Source organism: Gekko japonicus, unplaced genomic scaffold (genome assembly GCF_001447785.1).
Source record: "Gekko japonicus isolate JY-2015 unplaced genomic scaffold, Gekko_japonicus_V1.1 scaffold2327, whole genome shotgun sequence".
Lineage (NCBI taxonomy): Eukaryota > Metazoa > Chordata > Lepidosauria > Squamata > Gekkonidae > Gekko > Gekko japonicus.
Window position 1 is genome coordinate 194,650 of NW_015172618.1, and position 15,418 is coordinate 210,067.

Below are 15,418 nucleotides of genomic sequence, written 5' to 3' on the forward strand. Positions count from 1 at the left end.
GGGGGAGGGAAAGGAGTTTGTAAGCCGCTCTGAGACTCTGAGTGAAAGGCAGGGTATAAATCCAATCTCTCCTCCTCCTCCTCCTCCTCCTCCTCCTCCGTGCTTGCACTATCTTCCTGGATAGAGCCTCCTCCCAGGTTGGGGCTTCCCTCTGGGGTCCTGGACTCCTCTTAGACCTCAGGCGTGGCAAGAACTGAGAGAGGATATTACCTTAAGCTCTGCCATGACAGCTTTGCTTATCTGAGATTGCACTATCTTCCTGGATAGAGCCTCCTCCCAGGTTGGGGCTTCCCTCTGGGGTCCTGGACTCCTCTTAGACCTCAGGCGTGGCAAGAACTGAGAGAGGATCTGTCTCCTCTGAGGAGCACCCGGCTCTTTTACCAGGGCCAGTCCCGACATCATTCCAAATTGGGAAGCGAACGCAGGACTTCATCTGCATGCAAACAAGGAGAGCCTAAAGCAAGCGTTTAGTTAAAATTCTACAGGTGCCTGCCAAAAAAAAAAGGCCTCTTACAATCGCTGAGGCTTCTCTTTTTTTTTCAGGAGCTGTTTCTTAGAAAAAACCCTTTATCAGCCATGCCACAAAACCTTCTGCATTAGTAGATTCATTAAAACGCTCCTTAGTAACAGGAACGGAGGAGGCAGAGAGGAAGACGAGACACTCGAGGGAGCGGCTGGCCACCGGCGTGGTTGTCGGTTCACATCTCGTGAGATGGATGCACAATACCTGCTAAACCAAGTGGCGAAGCGGCAGCTTATCTGGGAGCAGAAAAGACTCAAGATGCCCACAGAAAAGCCCTTTTCTCTTTCTTCTAGTAGAAATTATATGAAATCGGGGGTGGCAGAGAAAAGGCATTTGCAGCCAGAAAAGAAACCTCTATCGTAGATGGAGGGCTCAGACAGTCGTATTGTACTCTGCTGGGGAGAACTGCAAAAGGGTTTATTAAATTGAGAGGAGGGGGGGGAGGAAGTCAGAGACACCCCCGCCCCTGAATCAGCCCTTTTCTCCAAAAGGCAAGAGAACCTGGCAGTGTGTGGCTCAGTTTCTTTGCCTGCATCTTCGCCATTTCTACACCTCGGGCAGGTCTCCTACTCTATACCCTCCCCCCAGGGATAATTAGCATTGCACAAATTCAGAATAGATCATCTGGGGTTCACATGGCGAATTTGCCGCAGGAGAGTCACAATCGTATGGCGGAGTTTCCGGGCGCGATCACATACCGCCGAAAATGCAGAGTTAAAAAATACCTGGTCAAAGGTAGTAGCAACCGGTTTGCCACGAGCTGCCTCTGGAATGCATCAGTGTGATTGCGCCGCCGCACCGCTTTTCCCTCCAGCCCCTCGTTGACGCGGAGGGAAGGCCTGATCCAACATTGGCTTCCTTTTATGTTCTTATGTTAAGCACCTTAACAATCTCCTTCCCTTCCTCTCCCCACAACAGCCACCCTATGAGGTAGGTGGATCTGAGAGCGCTCTTTCAAGAACTCTTTCAAGAACTGCTCATGAGAGAATAGCCATGAAACAACTTGTGACTGACCCAGTGTCACACCAGCAGCTGCATGTGGAGGAGTGGAGAATCAAACCCGGTTCTCCCAGATTAGAGCCTGCGCTCCTAACCATTACACCAAACAGCAGCATATGGAAGTAGAATCTTTCAGTGGTGTGTGGGACTGTCCCACTGGAGGTGGAGGGATGCTGTTGTGGAATGCGCTGGCTTGTTTTTGTTTTTGAAAACCCTCCCTGCAAAGGCAAATCTATCTTATCAGGGGGAAAGGGGTCCTCTCCCAGCTTGCTTCCTGCCATGCTAGTTCCCCCCTAGCCGGAGGTGTCTTTGAGTGCTGCACCCTCCAGCATTTTGCAGAGTAAACTGGGGTAAAGGCAAATCTATCTTATCAGGGGGAAAAGGGTTCTGCTTCGGCATGAATCGCTGCCTGATGGACTTTTCAGCGTTACCTTAAGCTCTGCCGTGACAGCTTTGCTTATCTGAGCAGGGCTTTCTGCAGGTGCCGCTTGGCAAACAGGCAAGGTCAACAACTGCCCGCAGACATGCATTCTCCGTCCTGACTCCCGCCCTTCTGCAACGGCTTGCCTGAGGAGGTCAGGAAGGATCCACCTCTCCTGGCACTTTGCCAGCTATGCAAAACTGAATTATTCAGGATGGCATTTTTGTAATGGTAATAGTAAGTCGGGAAGAATACTGTAAGGAAAGAGACTGCGGACTATACTACTGTGTGCAGTACATCCTATCTGTTGCTGCATGTATTATCCTAATGTGTTTCTTCTGCATCATTGAACATGTTAATGCTTAGGCTTTGTTTCAGTTTTGCTCCAGATTTTAACGTTGTCTTTAACTTTTGGATGTCCCGTCCTTACGTTCTTGTCTTACGTTCTTATCAAGAGGGGACTGGATAAACATATGGAGCAGAGGTACATGACTAGCTATTAGCCACAAGGTATAGAGCAGTGGTGGCGAACCTATGGCACGGGTGCCAGAGGTGGCACTCAGAGCCCTCTCTGTGGGCACGCGTGCCATCGCCCCAGCCAGGCCCAGACCATCATTAAAGTGTCGAATTCTCTGCCAAATAATTTTAAGTAAATGAAAGCATTTGCTTTCCTTAGTTTGTTTGGATCATCTTAAGTTAATGTATGAGTTGTTTTTTCTAAAGTGAAACCTCAGTATTCATGTGAAATTGCTGTGTTGGCACTTTGCGATAAATAAGTGGGTTTTGGGTTGCAGTTTGGGCACTCGGTCTCTAAAAGGTTCGCCATCACTGGTATAGAGGGAACACTCTGTCTGGGGCAGCGGTGTTCTGTAATCTTGGTGCTTGGGGGGCAAGAGTGGGAGGGCTTCTGGGGTTCTGGCCCTGCTGGTGGGTCTTTTGGTCACTGTGTGACACAGAGTGTTGGACTGGACAGGCCATCGGCCTGATCCAACAAGGCTTCTCTTACGTCTTGTTGGGAGGGGCTGTGACTCAGTGGAAGAGCATCTTCTTGGTATGCAGAAAGTCCCAGGTTCAACCCCCAGTACCAGGGAGTCTTGGCACGTTGTTACACGGTTCATTGGACTGTCCAGAATTTCATAGGTAGGGAACCCTGCTTGTTTCCCCATTCCTAAGGACGTGGCCAGTTCTCCAGCCCACTGTAAGCTACAGGCTCTCTTGGCCAGCAGTGACCATGATACTACTCTGGCTGTTGCTAAGTTCTTTTCCTATGTAATTAAATCTAATAGATAGTTAGACCCAGATAATTTGATATTTTACCTGTTATAGGTGTGCCCACTGTAATAATTATAATTATTATCATTGTGCTGTTGTTATTACCCTGAACTGTTAATGCTCGAGACTGTAGTCATAAGTGCAGAGAATTAAAGTATCGAATCATAGAATCATAGCGTTGGAAGGGGCCATACAGACCATCTAGTCCAACCCCCTGCCCAATGGAGGACCATGTACATGTTGTTCAAACCCCCACCACAAGCCCTTCCAGTGTTGCCCTCCAAGTATCAAGGATACAGAGCATTATGGCCCATCAGAGAAGCCCTGTTGGATCAGACCAATGGCCCATCCAGTCCAACACTCTGTGTCACACAGTGGCCAAAACCCAGGTGCCATCAGGAGGTCCACCAGTGGGGCCAGAGTATATATGAGGATGGGGAGATGTGTGAGGACTGAATGCCTTGTGTTTACATCGTTCAAATATAGTGGCGGACAAGCTGATCTTCCCTTGCTAGTGTTCCTGGGACAGAAGGAGGGGGTACAACCTCCACACTTCCTGGATCCTCTGACAGGTGGCAGGATTGCTGACCCTGAGTTGGAAAATCCCTGGGGATTTGAGGGAGGGGTCTGGGGAGAGGCGAGGAGCCTCAGCAGGTGTATAATGCCATGGAGTTCCCCCTCTGAAGCTGCTATTTTCTGCAGGGGATCTGATCTCTGTCACCTAGAGATCATTGATAGTTATGTGAGATCTCCAGGTCCCACCTGAGATTGGTCAGGCCTGAGATCATGCATGTTGTTAAAAAGTTTTGGACAATGGTACATGAAGTAATGCAAGAAATTTTACAGGTGATAATACCATTTGAACCAATGGGAGCGGTGGCGCAGGCAGTACAACGCCTGCAAGTAACATCAGTAGCGAACAGCCACAATGGCTGTTCGAATCCCCACCGCGGCCGGAGTGAGCTCCCAGCCCCCAGTCCCAGCTCCCGCCAACCCAGCGGGCCGAAAGCAGTTAACAGCTACGCGAGTAGGCTAATGGGTACCTACCCTTAGAAGGGTAGGGGCACCCTCCCCTGACGAGGAGCGTGGAGATGGCACAGACGACAGTGGAATCATCGGTGGCAATGGCGGCGACGGAGCATCTGGCGGCGGAGGCAAATGGCGATGCAGCGGCTGCAGCACTGACAGAGCGATCCCTGACAGCGAGCAGACCATCGTGCGACCAACGGCGACGGAGGCGAGAGACTGAGGGGCACCCGATGACACGCGGCGCTGGACAAGGCGGAGCCTGATCGGACTGAGCCTGAGCCAGGAAGCAGGCGTGGAAGTCGGGCGCCTGCGCAGTCCCGCTGGTCGCCAGTCGCCAGGAGGAAGGCTAGGAATGATCGCCGGGAAGAAACAGCAACGCCGGAGAAACAACGAGGCCCTCTAACTAGGGTGCCGGTAGGCTTCCCCACCCCTATCATGTGTGGCCCAAGTTAGGGAAGAAGGGTTACTAGAACCATTACAGATGTAAACCGCCCAGAGACCCCTAGGGGTTAGGGCGGTATAGCAAGTGGAAAGTTAAATAAATAAAATAAATAAACCAGAACTCTTCCTGTTGAACTGCTTTTCAGATAAATTTAATAAACAACAAAAATACTTTATATTGCATGCAGTGACAGCAGCCAGGATTACTTTAGCTCAAGTATGGAAACAACGAACAGTTCCAGAAGAAGGGATTTGGAAAATCACGGAATGTGCGGAGATGGACAAAGTAACTGTGATCTTGAAAGAAAAATCCGAAAAAGACTTTGTTGATGCTTGGGCTCCTTTCTATGTGTGGAGTAAAGATAAATATGAATATAAGACTATTATATATTAGACACGAGGGTACTATGTGATTTAGATAATATGGACTGTAAGCTATCCCTAACTTGTATTGAGAAGGCATACACGCTGAATTATTTTTTCTTGTCTTTTTTCTAGTTTTTTTCCCTTTTTCTTTTTTCTCTTTCTTCTCTATTATGAAATTTCAATAAAAGTTAATTAAAGAGAGATTGGTCAGGCCTGAGATCATGCATTGTGCTTCAAGGCTATGAGAGACACCCCCCCTTTGCTGCTTCAAATTAGCCACATTAGTTTCCTAATTTGCTTGAGAGACTACCGGTTGCTTTCTGACTCCCTCCCTCTTCCAAGAAAATGTACCCATCATACACCAAAGGTCTCAGTGTAATGTTTGATTGTGTCTAATTATACCCAGTTTTGTGGCCCCGGTTCTGGCTTGCTGAGGTGTGTGGGGGGGGAATAACATTGTGTTGCTGTAATTAGAAGAAATTTGACAGAAAGTCCTTGTCGTGAAAGCTAGAGAGGCATTTCTCTCTGGAGTGTGCAAAAGAGATTTGGTGGGTAGAATTGCACCCCTTCTGATGCTGTCTGTGCAGCCACAGTGCATTTGAGAAAAGCAACAGATCCATTAGCTGGTGGCTGAGAGAGAAATCCCCTGCCTCTTGGTCCTACGACGATAAGATCTTTTCTTATTGGAAACGTTTGAAAGCACAGGACAGTTTTTTTTAATGGGACTATCAGTGATTGCTGGCTTTCCACTATCAAGCAGAGAGATGGTTTTGGTCATAGATTGGGAGGGGGGTATCAGTGGATGTTATGGGGCAGTTTGGCTGTTTCTAGCCAGAGCCTCTTCGGAATACATGTTTTTGTGCCTGCAGGGTTTATTCTTCCTTATTTTTTTAATCCTCCTACCTAGATCATGGCTTTCTTATGCCTTTCACTTGTCTGTCCCAAATTATTTTGGGAGTGTTTTTATTGACTCAGCTAAATGCGCAGTCCGCCCCTGTTGCGAGTGGTAGATTACTGGGAACCTCTTTTTCAGAGCATGTGTGTGACTGCTCTTTAGGGAAAGTTGGAACATTGGTGCATATTTTATTGGGGTGTCCCTTGTATGCAACTCTTAGGAATCAATTTTTAATGTACTGTTTGGATTTCATTTCCTTTTGACCTCACTCAAAGATACATCTCACTCCTTTTATCTGAGAGATCCCCTAATGCTACCCTTGCTGTTGCTAATTTTTTTTTAATTGTTTGGGCATAAAAGCTCAAAGATGATATGTATCAGAGGAGGGCATATGACTGCTCAAGACGCTAGGGGAACAGCAGTCCCCGAGGCACCTGCTTGAATGTGGTGTGCCTCAGGGGGCGGTGCTTTCCCTGATGTTGTTTAATATCTATATGCGCCCCCTCGCCCAGATTGCCCAGAGGTATGGGCCTGGGTGCCATCAATATGCAGATGACACCCAGCTCTATCTGATGTTGGGCAGCCGGTTGGTCTCCAACCTAGAAGATCTGCACCGGGCTTTGCAGGCCGTGGCTTGGTGGCTCAGGCTGAGCCAGCTGAAATTACACCCGGCGAAGACGGAGGTCCTGTGCCTGAGTCGGGTCGGTCTGGGGTTGGGGATCCTTCTCCTGACCTTCAATGGGGCACCTTTGGTGCCAGCGTCGGTAGTTAGGAGTTTGGGAGTGCTCCTGGCTCCTTCCTTAACCATGGAGGCCCAGGTGGCAGTCACTGCCAAATCGGCCTTTTACCATCTTTGGCTGATCCGGCAGTTGGTTCCTTTCGTCAACTGCGATGACCTGGCCACAGTGATTCATGCAACGGTCACCTCGAGGTTAGACTACTGTAATGCTCTCTACATGGGGCTGCCTATGTCGCAAATCCGGAAGCTGCAGCTAGTGCAGAATGCTGCGGCCAGGCTGTTGATGGGCCTCCCTAGATGGGAGCATATCCGGCCTGTGCTGAAAGCACTGCACTGGCTGCCAATAGCATCTATATGCGCCCCCTGAATCCGCTTCAAAGTGTTGGTTCTTACCTTTAAAGCCCTATATGGCCAGGGTCTGACATATCTGAGGGACCACCTTTCCCCACGTGTACCCCAAAGAGCACTTCGATCCGGGACTCAACATCGCCTTGCGATCCCAGGCCCTAGGGAGGCCAGGCTTGCTGCAACTAGGGCCAGGTCCTTCTCAGTGGCGGCTCCTACCTGGTGGAACGAGCTCCCAGAGGAGATCAGGGCCCTGTGGGACCTCTTACAGTTCCGCAGGGCCTGCAAGATGGAGCTCTTCCGCCAGGCCTTTGATTAGGAGCCGCCACTACCACTATCACCACCACCAATTGTATTGGTAACAACAGGGTAAGGGGACCAGCCCTATGAAGATCAAATTACGGTATCGCGGTGGATCAGTTTCGCTGGATGGGGACGAACAACATCTACGGGACTTTATCCTCCTCTAGTGAAGGACTGACAGTGTTATGTAACATCTTGGTGATACTATCTTGTTCAATTGATAGACTGAAATTACTGTATATTTTATTGGTTTATGTGATTGTTTTATCCTGTTTTTATGTGCTGGCACATAGTGCCCTGTTGTGAGCCGCCCTGAGCCCGCTTGCGGGGAGGGCAGGGTACAAGGGTAATAATTAATTAATTAATCAATCAGATGAAAGGAAAGGAATGTTCTTGGACAGTGCCGCCCAAAGGAAAGTTATAGTCTGCTAAGCTCAGTGCCTTCATTGGACTTAGAAGGGTGTGACTCTGCCTACACTCACATGCTTCTGGAAGACCAAGATTCAAGTCCACTCCAGTAGAACCTTAAAGACCAACAGAGTTGTCTGGAGCTCGGGAGTATGAACTCTTGTGAGTCAAAGCTCTCTTTTGTGAGCTATTTGATAAAGTGAGCTTTAACTCACAAAAGCTGGTACCCTGGAAAATTCCGTTGGTCTTTCAGGTGCTACTGAGCTTGAATTTTGTTCTGCTATCGTAGACTCATACAGCAACCTGCGGCCGAGATTCCTCTGGAATCCTGGGAAAGCAGAACAGCCACAGGTTGGATCGGGAAGCCGTGGGGGTGAATGTTGCCAGGAATCCACTTAAGGGTGGTTTTGAATTTCTCATCCCTGCCTCCCCCCCCCCCGTGCCAAAGCTCCATTTAAATTCCTTTTTCCCGTTATATACATCAAGCCCGTGAGTCTTTATCTTTGTGTCGTTTCCCTTCCTTGTGCTGAATTTTCCCCATTAAATGTATTCAACATCGTTTAAGTGTAATCAGCGCTATGCATCATACCTATATTATAAGCATCTGTGACATACACTGTATGTGTAAATACCATATCGAATTGGACCATGTGCATGCAAGATACAATCATATCTAAAAATCCCATGGTAGAACTGGAATGCTAGGTCAAAACGGGAGTAACGTGCTCAAAGCTGCAATCAGACTTTTTAAAAAAGAAAAGAAAAAAAGACTCTTGATTCTAAGGACTTGCTGGCGACAACTCCAGGTTCTGGGATGGTTCAAGGTCTGTCTGCTTCTGGTTGCACCAGGAAGGATCAAGAACCAAAAGGGTGAGAAGAAAGTCTAATGAAGGGCCAATATTAAAAACCTAGTTATAATATACAAAAATACAAGTATTTATTAGAAAGACTGTTAAAAACATACATAAGGGCCCAATGAAAGCCTCGTAAAAAAGTATAGCCTAAACACAAGGGCCAATACTCATGACCTGACGTGTTTCTGCCCTATTGGGGCCTTCTTCAGAGGTCAAATAATATTGAGGTACACATGCTGGCCACATGACCATGGAAATGTCTTCGGACAGCGCTGGCTCTTCGGCTTTGAAATGGAGATGAGCACCGCAACCCTAGAGTCGGATTCGACTGGCTTTCGAGCAAGGGACCCTTTACCTTTTTTACACATAACTTAAATACATATTGCAATAAGATAACCAATAACTGAATATGGGACCAGGAAGAAGAAGGCTGTAGAGAAAAGAGATAAAAAGAATATTGAATATGAATGATCAAATATTCTTTTAACTTACAATGTGATACAAATGGCCATATTACTTACTTAAGCAGCAAGATCTAAAGACACACGACAAAGATGTTTGTGAGGCCTCAAAAGGTGAAAGCCAAGGTCCGTCTGCCTCTGGTTGCACCAGGAAGGATTACAGGTGGTCAAAGACACCCTTGACTAAGTCCGTTGCCTGCCTGGGCATCTCACAGTGACGCTGGAGAGAGTCCGTCCCAACAGCAGCTCTCGGCTTTCAATACAGTATTGTGGCTGCCTGCAGGTTTTAGTAGACATACGCAGGGTTTCCGTGAGCCCCTCCCTAGCGGCTTCTTTTCCTCACACGCCCCCCAGTTCCACCTCACACTCCCCAATCATTGTTCCCTTCTCTCTCAGTCCCTAACTGGCGTGTGGCGTGTGGCGGCGTGCCGCAGGGAGAGAACTCTGACTTTCTCACATTCCTTTGATCCTCCCCTGGGGCCGACCAGGAGAAGCAGATCACAGGAAGAGTCTGTCGTATGTTCCAGGGGCCCTGAAGCCAGTTGGGAGGGGGTGCCTGAGGGGGAGAGCTGAGCATCGATTCCCTTGCGCTCTGCTTGGCTGCCTCGGGCACTTCCCTCTCTGGCAAACAGACCCATGTCTCCAGTTGAGAGTGGGCCCTTTGCCAGGCTCTAAGCTTGGTGGGTGCCCAGTTATGCCAATCCCTGTACTTGTGTGTCCTGGGCTTGTTCCTCCCGGCCTTGAAGATGCCCCTCTCTCGCTTCCTGGCAAGGCTGGCCTTCTTGTTGTTGGGCAGTGTCACACTGCAAAAGCATTTGCTGAGGCGTTCACCTCTCTGCTCTTTTTGCGCCTTTCAGAATTTCCGTCTGCGACGAGGACAAGTTTCGCCACAACGAGTTCATTGGGGAAACCAGGATCCCGCTGAAGAAGCTCAAGCCAAACCAGACCAAAAAGTTCAGCATCTGCCTGGAGAAGCAACTGCCAGTGAGTGAAGCCCACTGCCATCAGATCCCAGTGTGGTACAGTGGTTAGTTTTGGTTTAGGGTCTGGGAGACCCAGGTTTGAATCCTCACTCTGCCATGGAAGCTTGCTGGGTGAGCTCGGGCCAGTCACACTCTCTCGGCCTGTCCCACTTCACAGGGTTGTTGTGAGGATAAAACCGAGGGGAGGGAGAGAATGATGGAATCATGGGTAGAAAGGCAGGATGTAAATAAATAAGTAAATAAATAAATGTAGCCTCAGAACTGAAGAAGCAGTCCAGCTTGGGGCCCTGAGAACTTTTGGTTCTCAAAAGGAAGTTTAAACAAAACAAAAAAAGAGCAAACAAGAGCAGCAGGAACAACCTTTTCGGCATGGAATTGTGCCAGGAGGCGCTCAGCCCTACTGGTGTCCCCCTGTTCCCTGCAGCAGCTTGGACCCTTACCTGCTGTCCAACACCACACGAGCCCCCTCCTCCATGTCCCCCCCCCCCAGCATCCCAGAAGGTAAGTGGCTGACTTGGGTAAACTTCTTTCCATAGCAGAGGGATGACTGCAGACCAACTAGCTGTTTAAAGGCACAGGAACAATCACATGCAAAAAAGTTGGCAGCTCGAATCAAGGAGAGGAGAAGAAAGATGGCTTGAAACCCCCCTCCCCCCCAAAAAAATTATCCCCCTCCCGGAAAGGAACCTCACAAGCAAATTGATCTGTTCTGCATTTTTCCTCCCTGAAACTTGCCCCCCTCCCCAGTTTAGCCGTCGCAAATCTGACTGGAGGGAGCAGCTTCTATTAAAAAACAAACACACTCCGGGATTTGCAAAGCTGCTCAGCTCTTGATGAGCCATTCCGAGAGAGAGCATGTGGGAGGAGAGCCGATGCGTCTCCCCTGGGAAAGCGGAGAGGGCAGCAGGGTTTGATGCACGGAGCAACAAGATTGTCATTTACTTGAATCCGGGATGACGACCGACAATATTGTGTCATGAGGAGGCGTCTGCGCCTCCCCCGAAAGGCCTTGATCCAGGAAGTCTCCCTGATTCACTTTCTCATTTCCTCCCCTCGTTCCAGAACACACACATGCAACAGGTTGCTGCTCTTTTCGTCTTGGCTTAGATGCGACGGGCAGAAATCCAAGCAGCCCCAGCGGTGCCATGGGTGACCTGGGCCGTGGCAATGACAACACTGGGGCAGGGGGAAGTAGGCTTGTGTTAAATAGTGGGTTCCATGGATGAGCAGACTCCGTCTAGTGATCAGCTCTACTTTATTCAGTGATTTCAGCCAAGAACAAGACTGAAAACTCCAGGACCGCAGCCCTGTTTAAATGGCATGCGATTGCCACACCCAGACACACCCCACTCCCAACGATAGGCTATTTACATAACATCACTTCTTGACTGGTTACTTCCAGAGTCCTGGTGGGCTATTGTTCTAGGGCTCCAAGCTCAGCCAGTCTCTGGTAGAACAGTTCTGGAATGTTTCAGTCCCAATACATAACAGCTTGCCTGGAGAAAAATCTCCTGTCCCTTTAAAAAGGTAAATGTTCCTCTCCTCGAAAGCCAGTCGACTCCGACTCTAGGGTTGCGGTGCTCATCTCCGTTTCAAAGCCGAAGAGCCCGCGCTGTCCGCTGGTCATGTGGCCGGCATGACTAAACACCAAGGCGCACGGAACGCTGTTCCTTTAAGAGAGGTTTAATTTGTAGACACAAGTAGATGAAGCCGTTCATGGCGTGCAGGGAAGTAATATTAACCTGGTAATATAACATCTTGCCCTGACGGCTCAGGCTGGCCTGATCTCATCAGATCTTGGAGCATAAGCAGGTTCAGCCGTGGTTAATGCTTGGGCCGGAGACCACCAGGGAAGTCCAGGGTCGCTACGCAGAGGCAGGCAATGGCAAACCACCCCTGAATGTCTCTTGTCTTGAAAACCCTACGGGGTCGCCGTAAGTCGACTGCCACTGGACCACAGTTTCCGCCACCAAATAACATCCCATTAGGTCACTGTGCAAGGGACAGGGCGTTCCTTCTCCAGGCGTGTTGGTAACCCTTCCTACCTCTGTCGTCATCGTTGCTGCAGCGCAGGTTTGAGTGGGAACGAGAATGCTCTTGTGCTCCCCGTCTAGCAGGGGTCAGTGGTCTTCCAGACTAGCAGCCTATTTTCCCAGTAAGGTAAAAGGGTGAATCCACCCACAACTCTTTGCCTACTCCAGAATCTATGCTGGAGCAAGTACTGTACCTGTTGAATGTCTGCAGCTCTGCTGAGAGCCACCATGGGCCCCCAAAGATTCCATCTGCCCCCCCATATGACCCTGATCCAAACCAAGTATCATAACAAAACAAACAAACCACTTGGCTTGCGGTTACCGTGAATCTATAATAATAAAAGAATTGGCCTATCTGTCTGTGGTTGTGTATTTATTTATTTACTTTCTCCCCAATGGTTTAGGGCACATGTCCTTCTCCCCTCATCCATTTTGTCCTCACAACAACCCTGTAAGGTAGGTTAGGCTGAGAGTGGATGACTGGCCCAAGGTCACCCAGCGAGCTTCCATGGCATAGTGGGGATTTGAACCTCGGATTCCCAGATCCTGGCCCGACACTTTAACCCCTACGCCACACTGACATAATACATCAGAAAATAAAGCTAGGAGACTCAAAAATTGGCCAACAGCTTCAGGATGATTGTGGGAGTTCCATGGCAAAATTGAAAGGCGTAGGAAAATCCTAGCCCAGGTGAGACAAACCACCCCCACCACCCCCGTGATATTTGCAACTGAAGCGAAGGGTCTCTATGGCAGAAAAATTAGGTGGAGGGAAATAGAAATGAATGGGGAAAGTGTGGAAAAGAGAGAGCGAAATGAAGCAAAAGAGTGGGAAAGGTTGTTTTCTCTTGCTGCAACACCCTAAGGACGACTTTGCAAGATCTGGCTGAGCTGGGTACAAGGAAAGGCTAGACTGTTATAGAAGGTTAGCAGGCTGCAGGTTGACAGTTAGTGTAGCAGCCATCTGATGCGGTTGCTTGTCCTGCTACATTGCTGGATGATTAGTTGAAGGGTTTAGCATGATCTGGCCCCGGTCACACGGGAGGATTTGCCCCGCAAAACGGACGGGTTGAGGGCGCATCAAATGGGCGCGATCAAACCGCAACATCAGGGAACTGTCACACACCCGTCCCCAATCTGTCCCTTCGGCCCGAAAACGCGCATTGAAAAGGTACCGGCAACAGAGCACTACCTTCCGGATGACGCGCAGCAACTCCACACGTCTGATCGGGGAAGCGCTGGTAGCCCGTCGCAGCCAGCGCCGTTCCCCGTCCCACGCATGTGCACAAACACGCAACGTCCGTTTTGCCGTGCTACGTCTGATTGCCTGCCGGAGCACGGAGCCACGGGGGCGTGTCGGATCGCGCTACCATGGTTCTTTTTGTTCTGGCTCTAATTTGCCTCCCTTCACTGGCGCAGTATCCCGCTCGTGTGACCGGGACCATCTGTTAGGCAAATTTGCTTCAGCCTTGGAGAAAGGGAAGTCTAGCTGATCGTAGTAGATTGTCATTTACTCAGACTTTCCTGCGTTCCCTAGTGGCTGCAGCCAGAATTGCACGAGGAATAAATGGAAAGACGTTCGGCCGGATGCAGCATGAGGCTGGCTTCAAGGGCCCTCCGGCTGATTTGGGATGCTAGGTCCCTCGGAGCAGCCGGCAGGGGATGGGGGGGCATGCTCACCAAGAGTGGGGAGGAATGCTGGAAATCAACTGATGTGCCAACATGACCTGGAAGTGATGTAGGCACATCAGGGACATGGGGGGGATGCTCTGTTTTTTGGGCAAAACTCTATGAATTAGCTTCTACCATAGAATTTTGCCCCAGAACTAGAGCATCGCCCCCGACATACTCCACACACATTGCAGGCTTGAACAGGACTTAACACCATATCCATGCTCTTACACTTGTTAAAAGACAAAACTTTACGACACTGGAAAAATAAATACCCACCTACCATAATCCAGTGGATTGAGGACCTTTCAACTTTATCAGTATTCGAACAAATGAGATATAGATGACAATTACGCATGGACATGTTCTTAGATATTTACAAATGCTTACTTGTAGACCTGCCACCGTTGTTGTTATATTTTCTATTTTTTTTCTATTTGGGGGTTGTAATTATTTTGAAAAATCATATCCCAGGTTATCCCCCCCACAACCGATAGACAGATAGACATATATATAGAGATAGATAGACAGATGGATAGACAGACAGACAGATATCACAAATAAATATATATTTGTGATATTGACCCTGAAGTTCTGGGGAACGTGAATGCTCGTGTCATTTGGTTGGTGCTAATAAAAGGCATTGCCCTGGCCAGTATTTGGATGGGAGATCACCAAGGAAGCTCACGGTCATTATGCAGAGGCAGGCAATGACAAACCATCTCTATTTGTCTCTTGCCTTGAAAGCCCTACAGAGTCTCCATAAATCGGCTGCGGCTTGACAGCGCTTTCCACCACCACTTCTGGTTTTGGATTTTGCCTTGGGGCTGGCACACCTGTAAACAGCTTCTTTCCGTTTTAAAGGATAGCTTGCGCTTTCCCCAAGCTTCAAGATGCAGAGGTTCTGTGCTAAGCCAAAGGGCTGGGGAGCCTGTCTCAGTCCCAGCCAAGGCAGCCTGCAAGATCCAATCAAGGTTTGCCCTTGACTGACCCCTGAGCACTTCCTCTCTCTGAACTGGGCCACCAGCAGCCTGTGTGAGTGGAGTCCTGATTGGATCTGACACTCCCTTCAAGGTGCAATCGGGGGCCGTTTAAGTTGCTTTTAATCCTGTCTTTGCACGGACAGTTAATGAGCATGTTGGAATCCCAGCAGGCAAATTAATGGTGTCAGACTCTCCAGTTGGTAATTTATTACTCTGAGAGTTGGAAAGACAAGAGAGGGGAAGTGCAACTTCTCAGCTACTGTAGGGGTGGCTGGGAAACAAAGAATCCAACCCAAATAATGGAGCTCCGTGATCCTTATTATAAATAATAAAAGAATGCCGATTTTGGCTCTACTGGCTCAGGGCCTCAGTAGTAGATGATTTATTAGGTGTGCGTTACTACATGGGAGAAAAGCGATGGTGAACCTAAACAGCATGATAAAAAGTAGAGACATTACCCTGTCAACAAAAGTCCGCATGGTCAAAGCAATGGTATTTCCAGTAGTCATGTATGGCTGCGAGAGTTGGACCATAAGGAAGGCCGAGCGCCGAAGAATAGATTCTTTTGAACTATGGTGCTGGAGAAGACTCTTGAGAGTCCCCTGGACTGCAAGAAGATCCAATCAGTCAATCCTAAAAGAAATCAACCCTGACTGTTCCCTGGAAGGCCAGATAATGAAACTGAAGCTCAA

At 48.9% G+C, this 15,418-nt stretch overlaps 1 protein-coding gene across 1 annotated transcript in view; it reads left to right on the forward strand.

Annotated features, from left to right (window-relative positions):
- LOC107119197 (double C2-like domain-containing protein beta) overlaps window positions 1-15,418 on the forward strand; it is a 213,454-nt gene that overhangs the window by 172,261 nt on the left and 25,775 nt on the right. Inside the window, exon 11 of the mRNA XM_015421658.1 lies at window positions 9,914-10,040. Within this exon, the coding sequence (XP_015277144.1) occupies window positions 9,914-10,040 (127 nt within the window). The remainder of the gene's footprint in view (window positions 1-9,913; window positions 10,041-15,418) is intronic.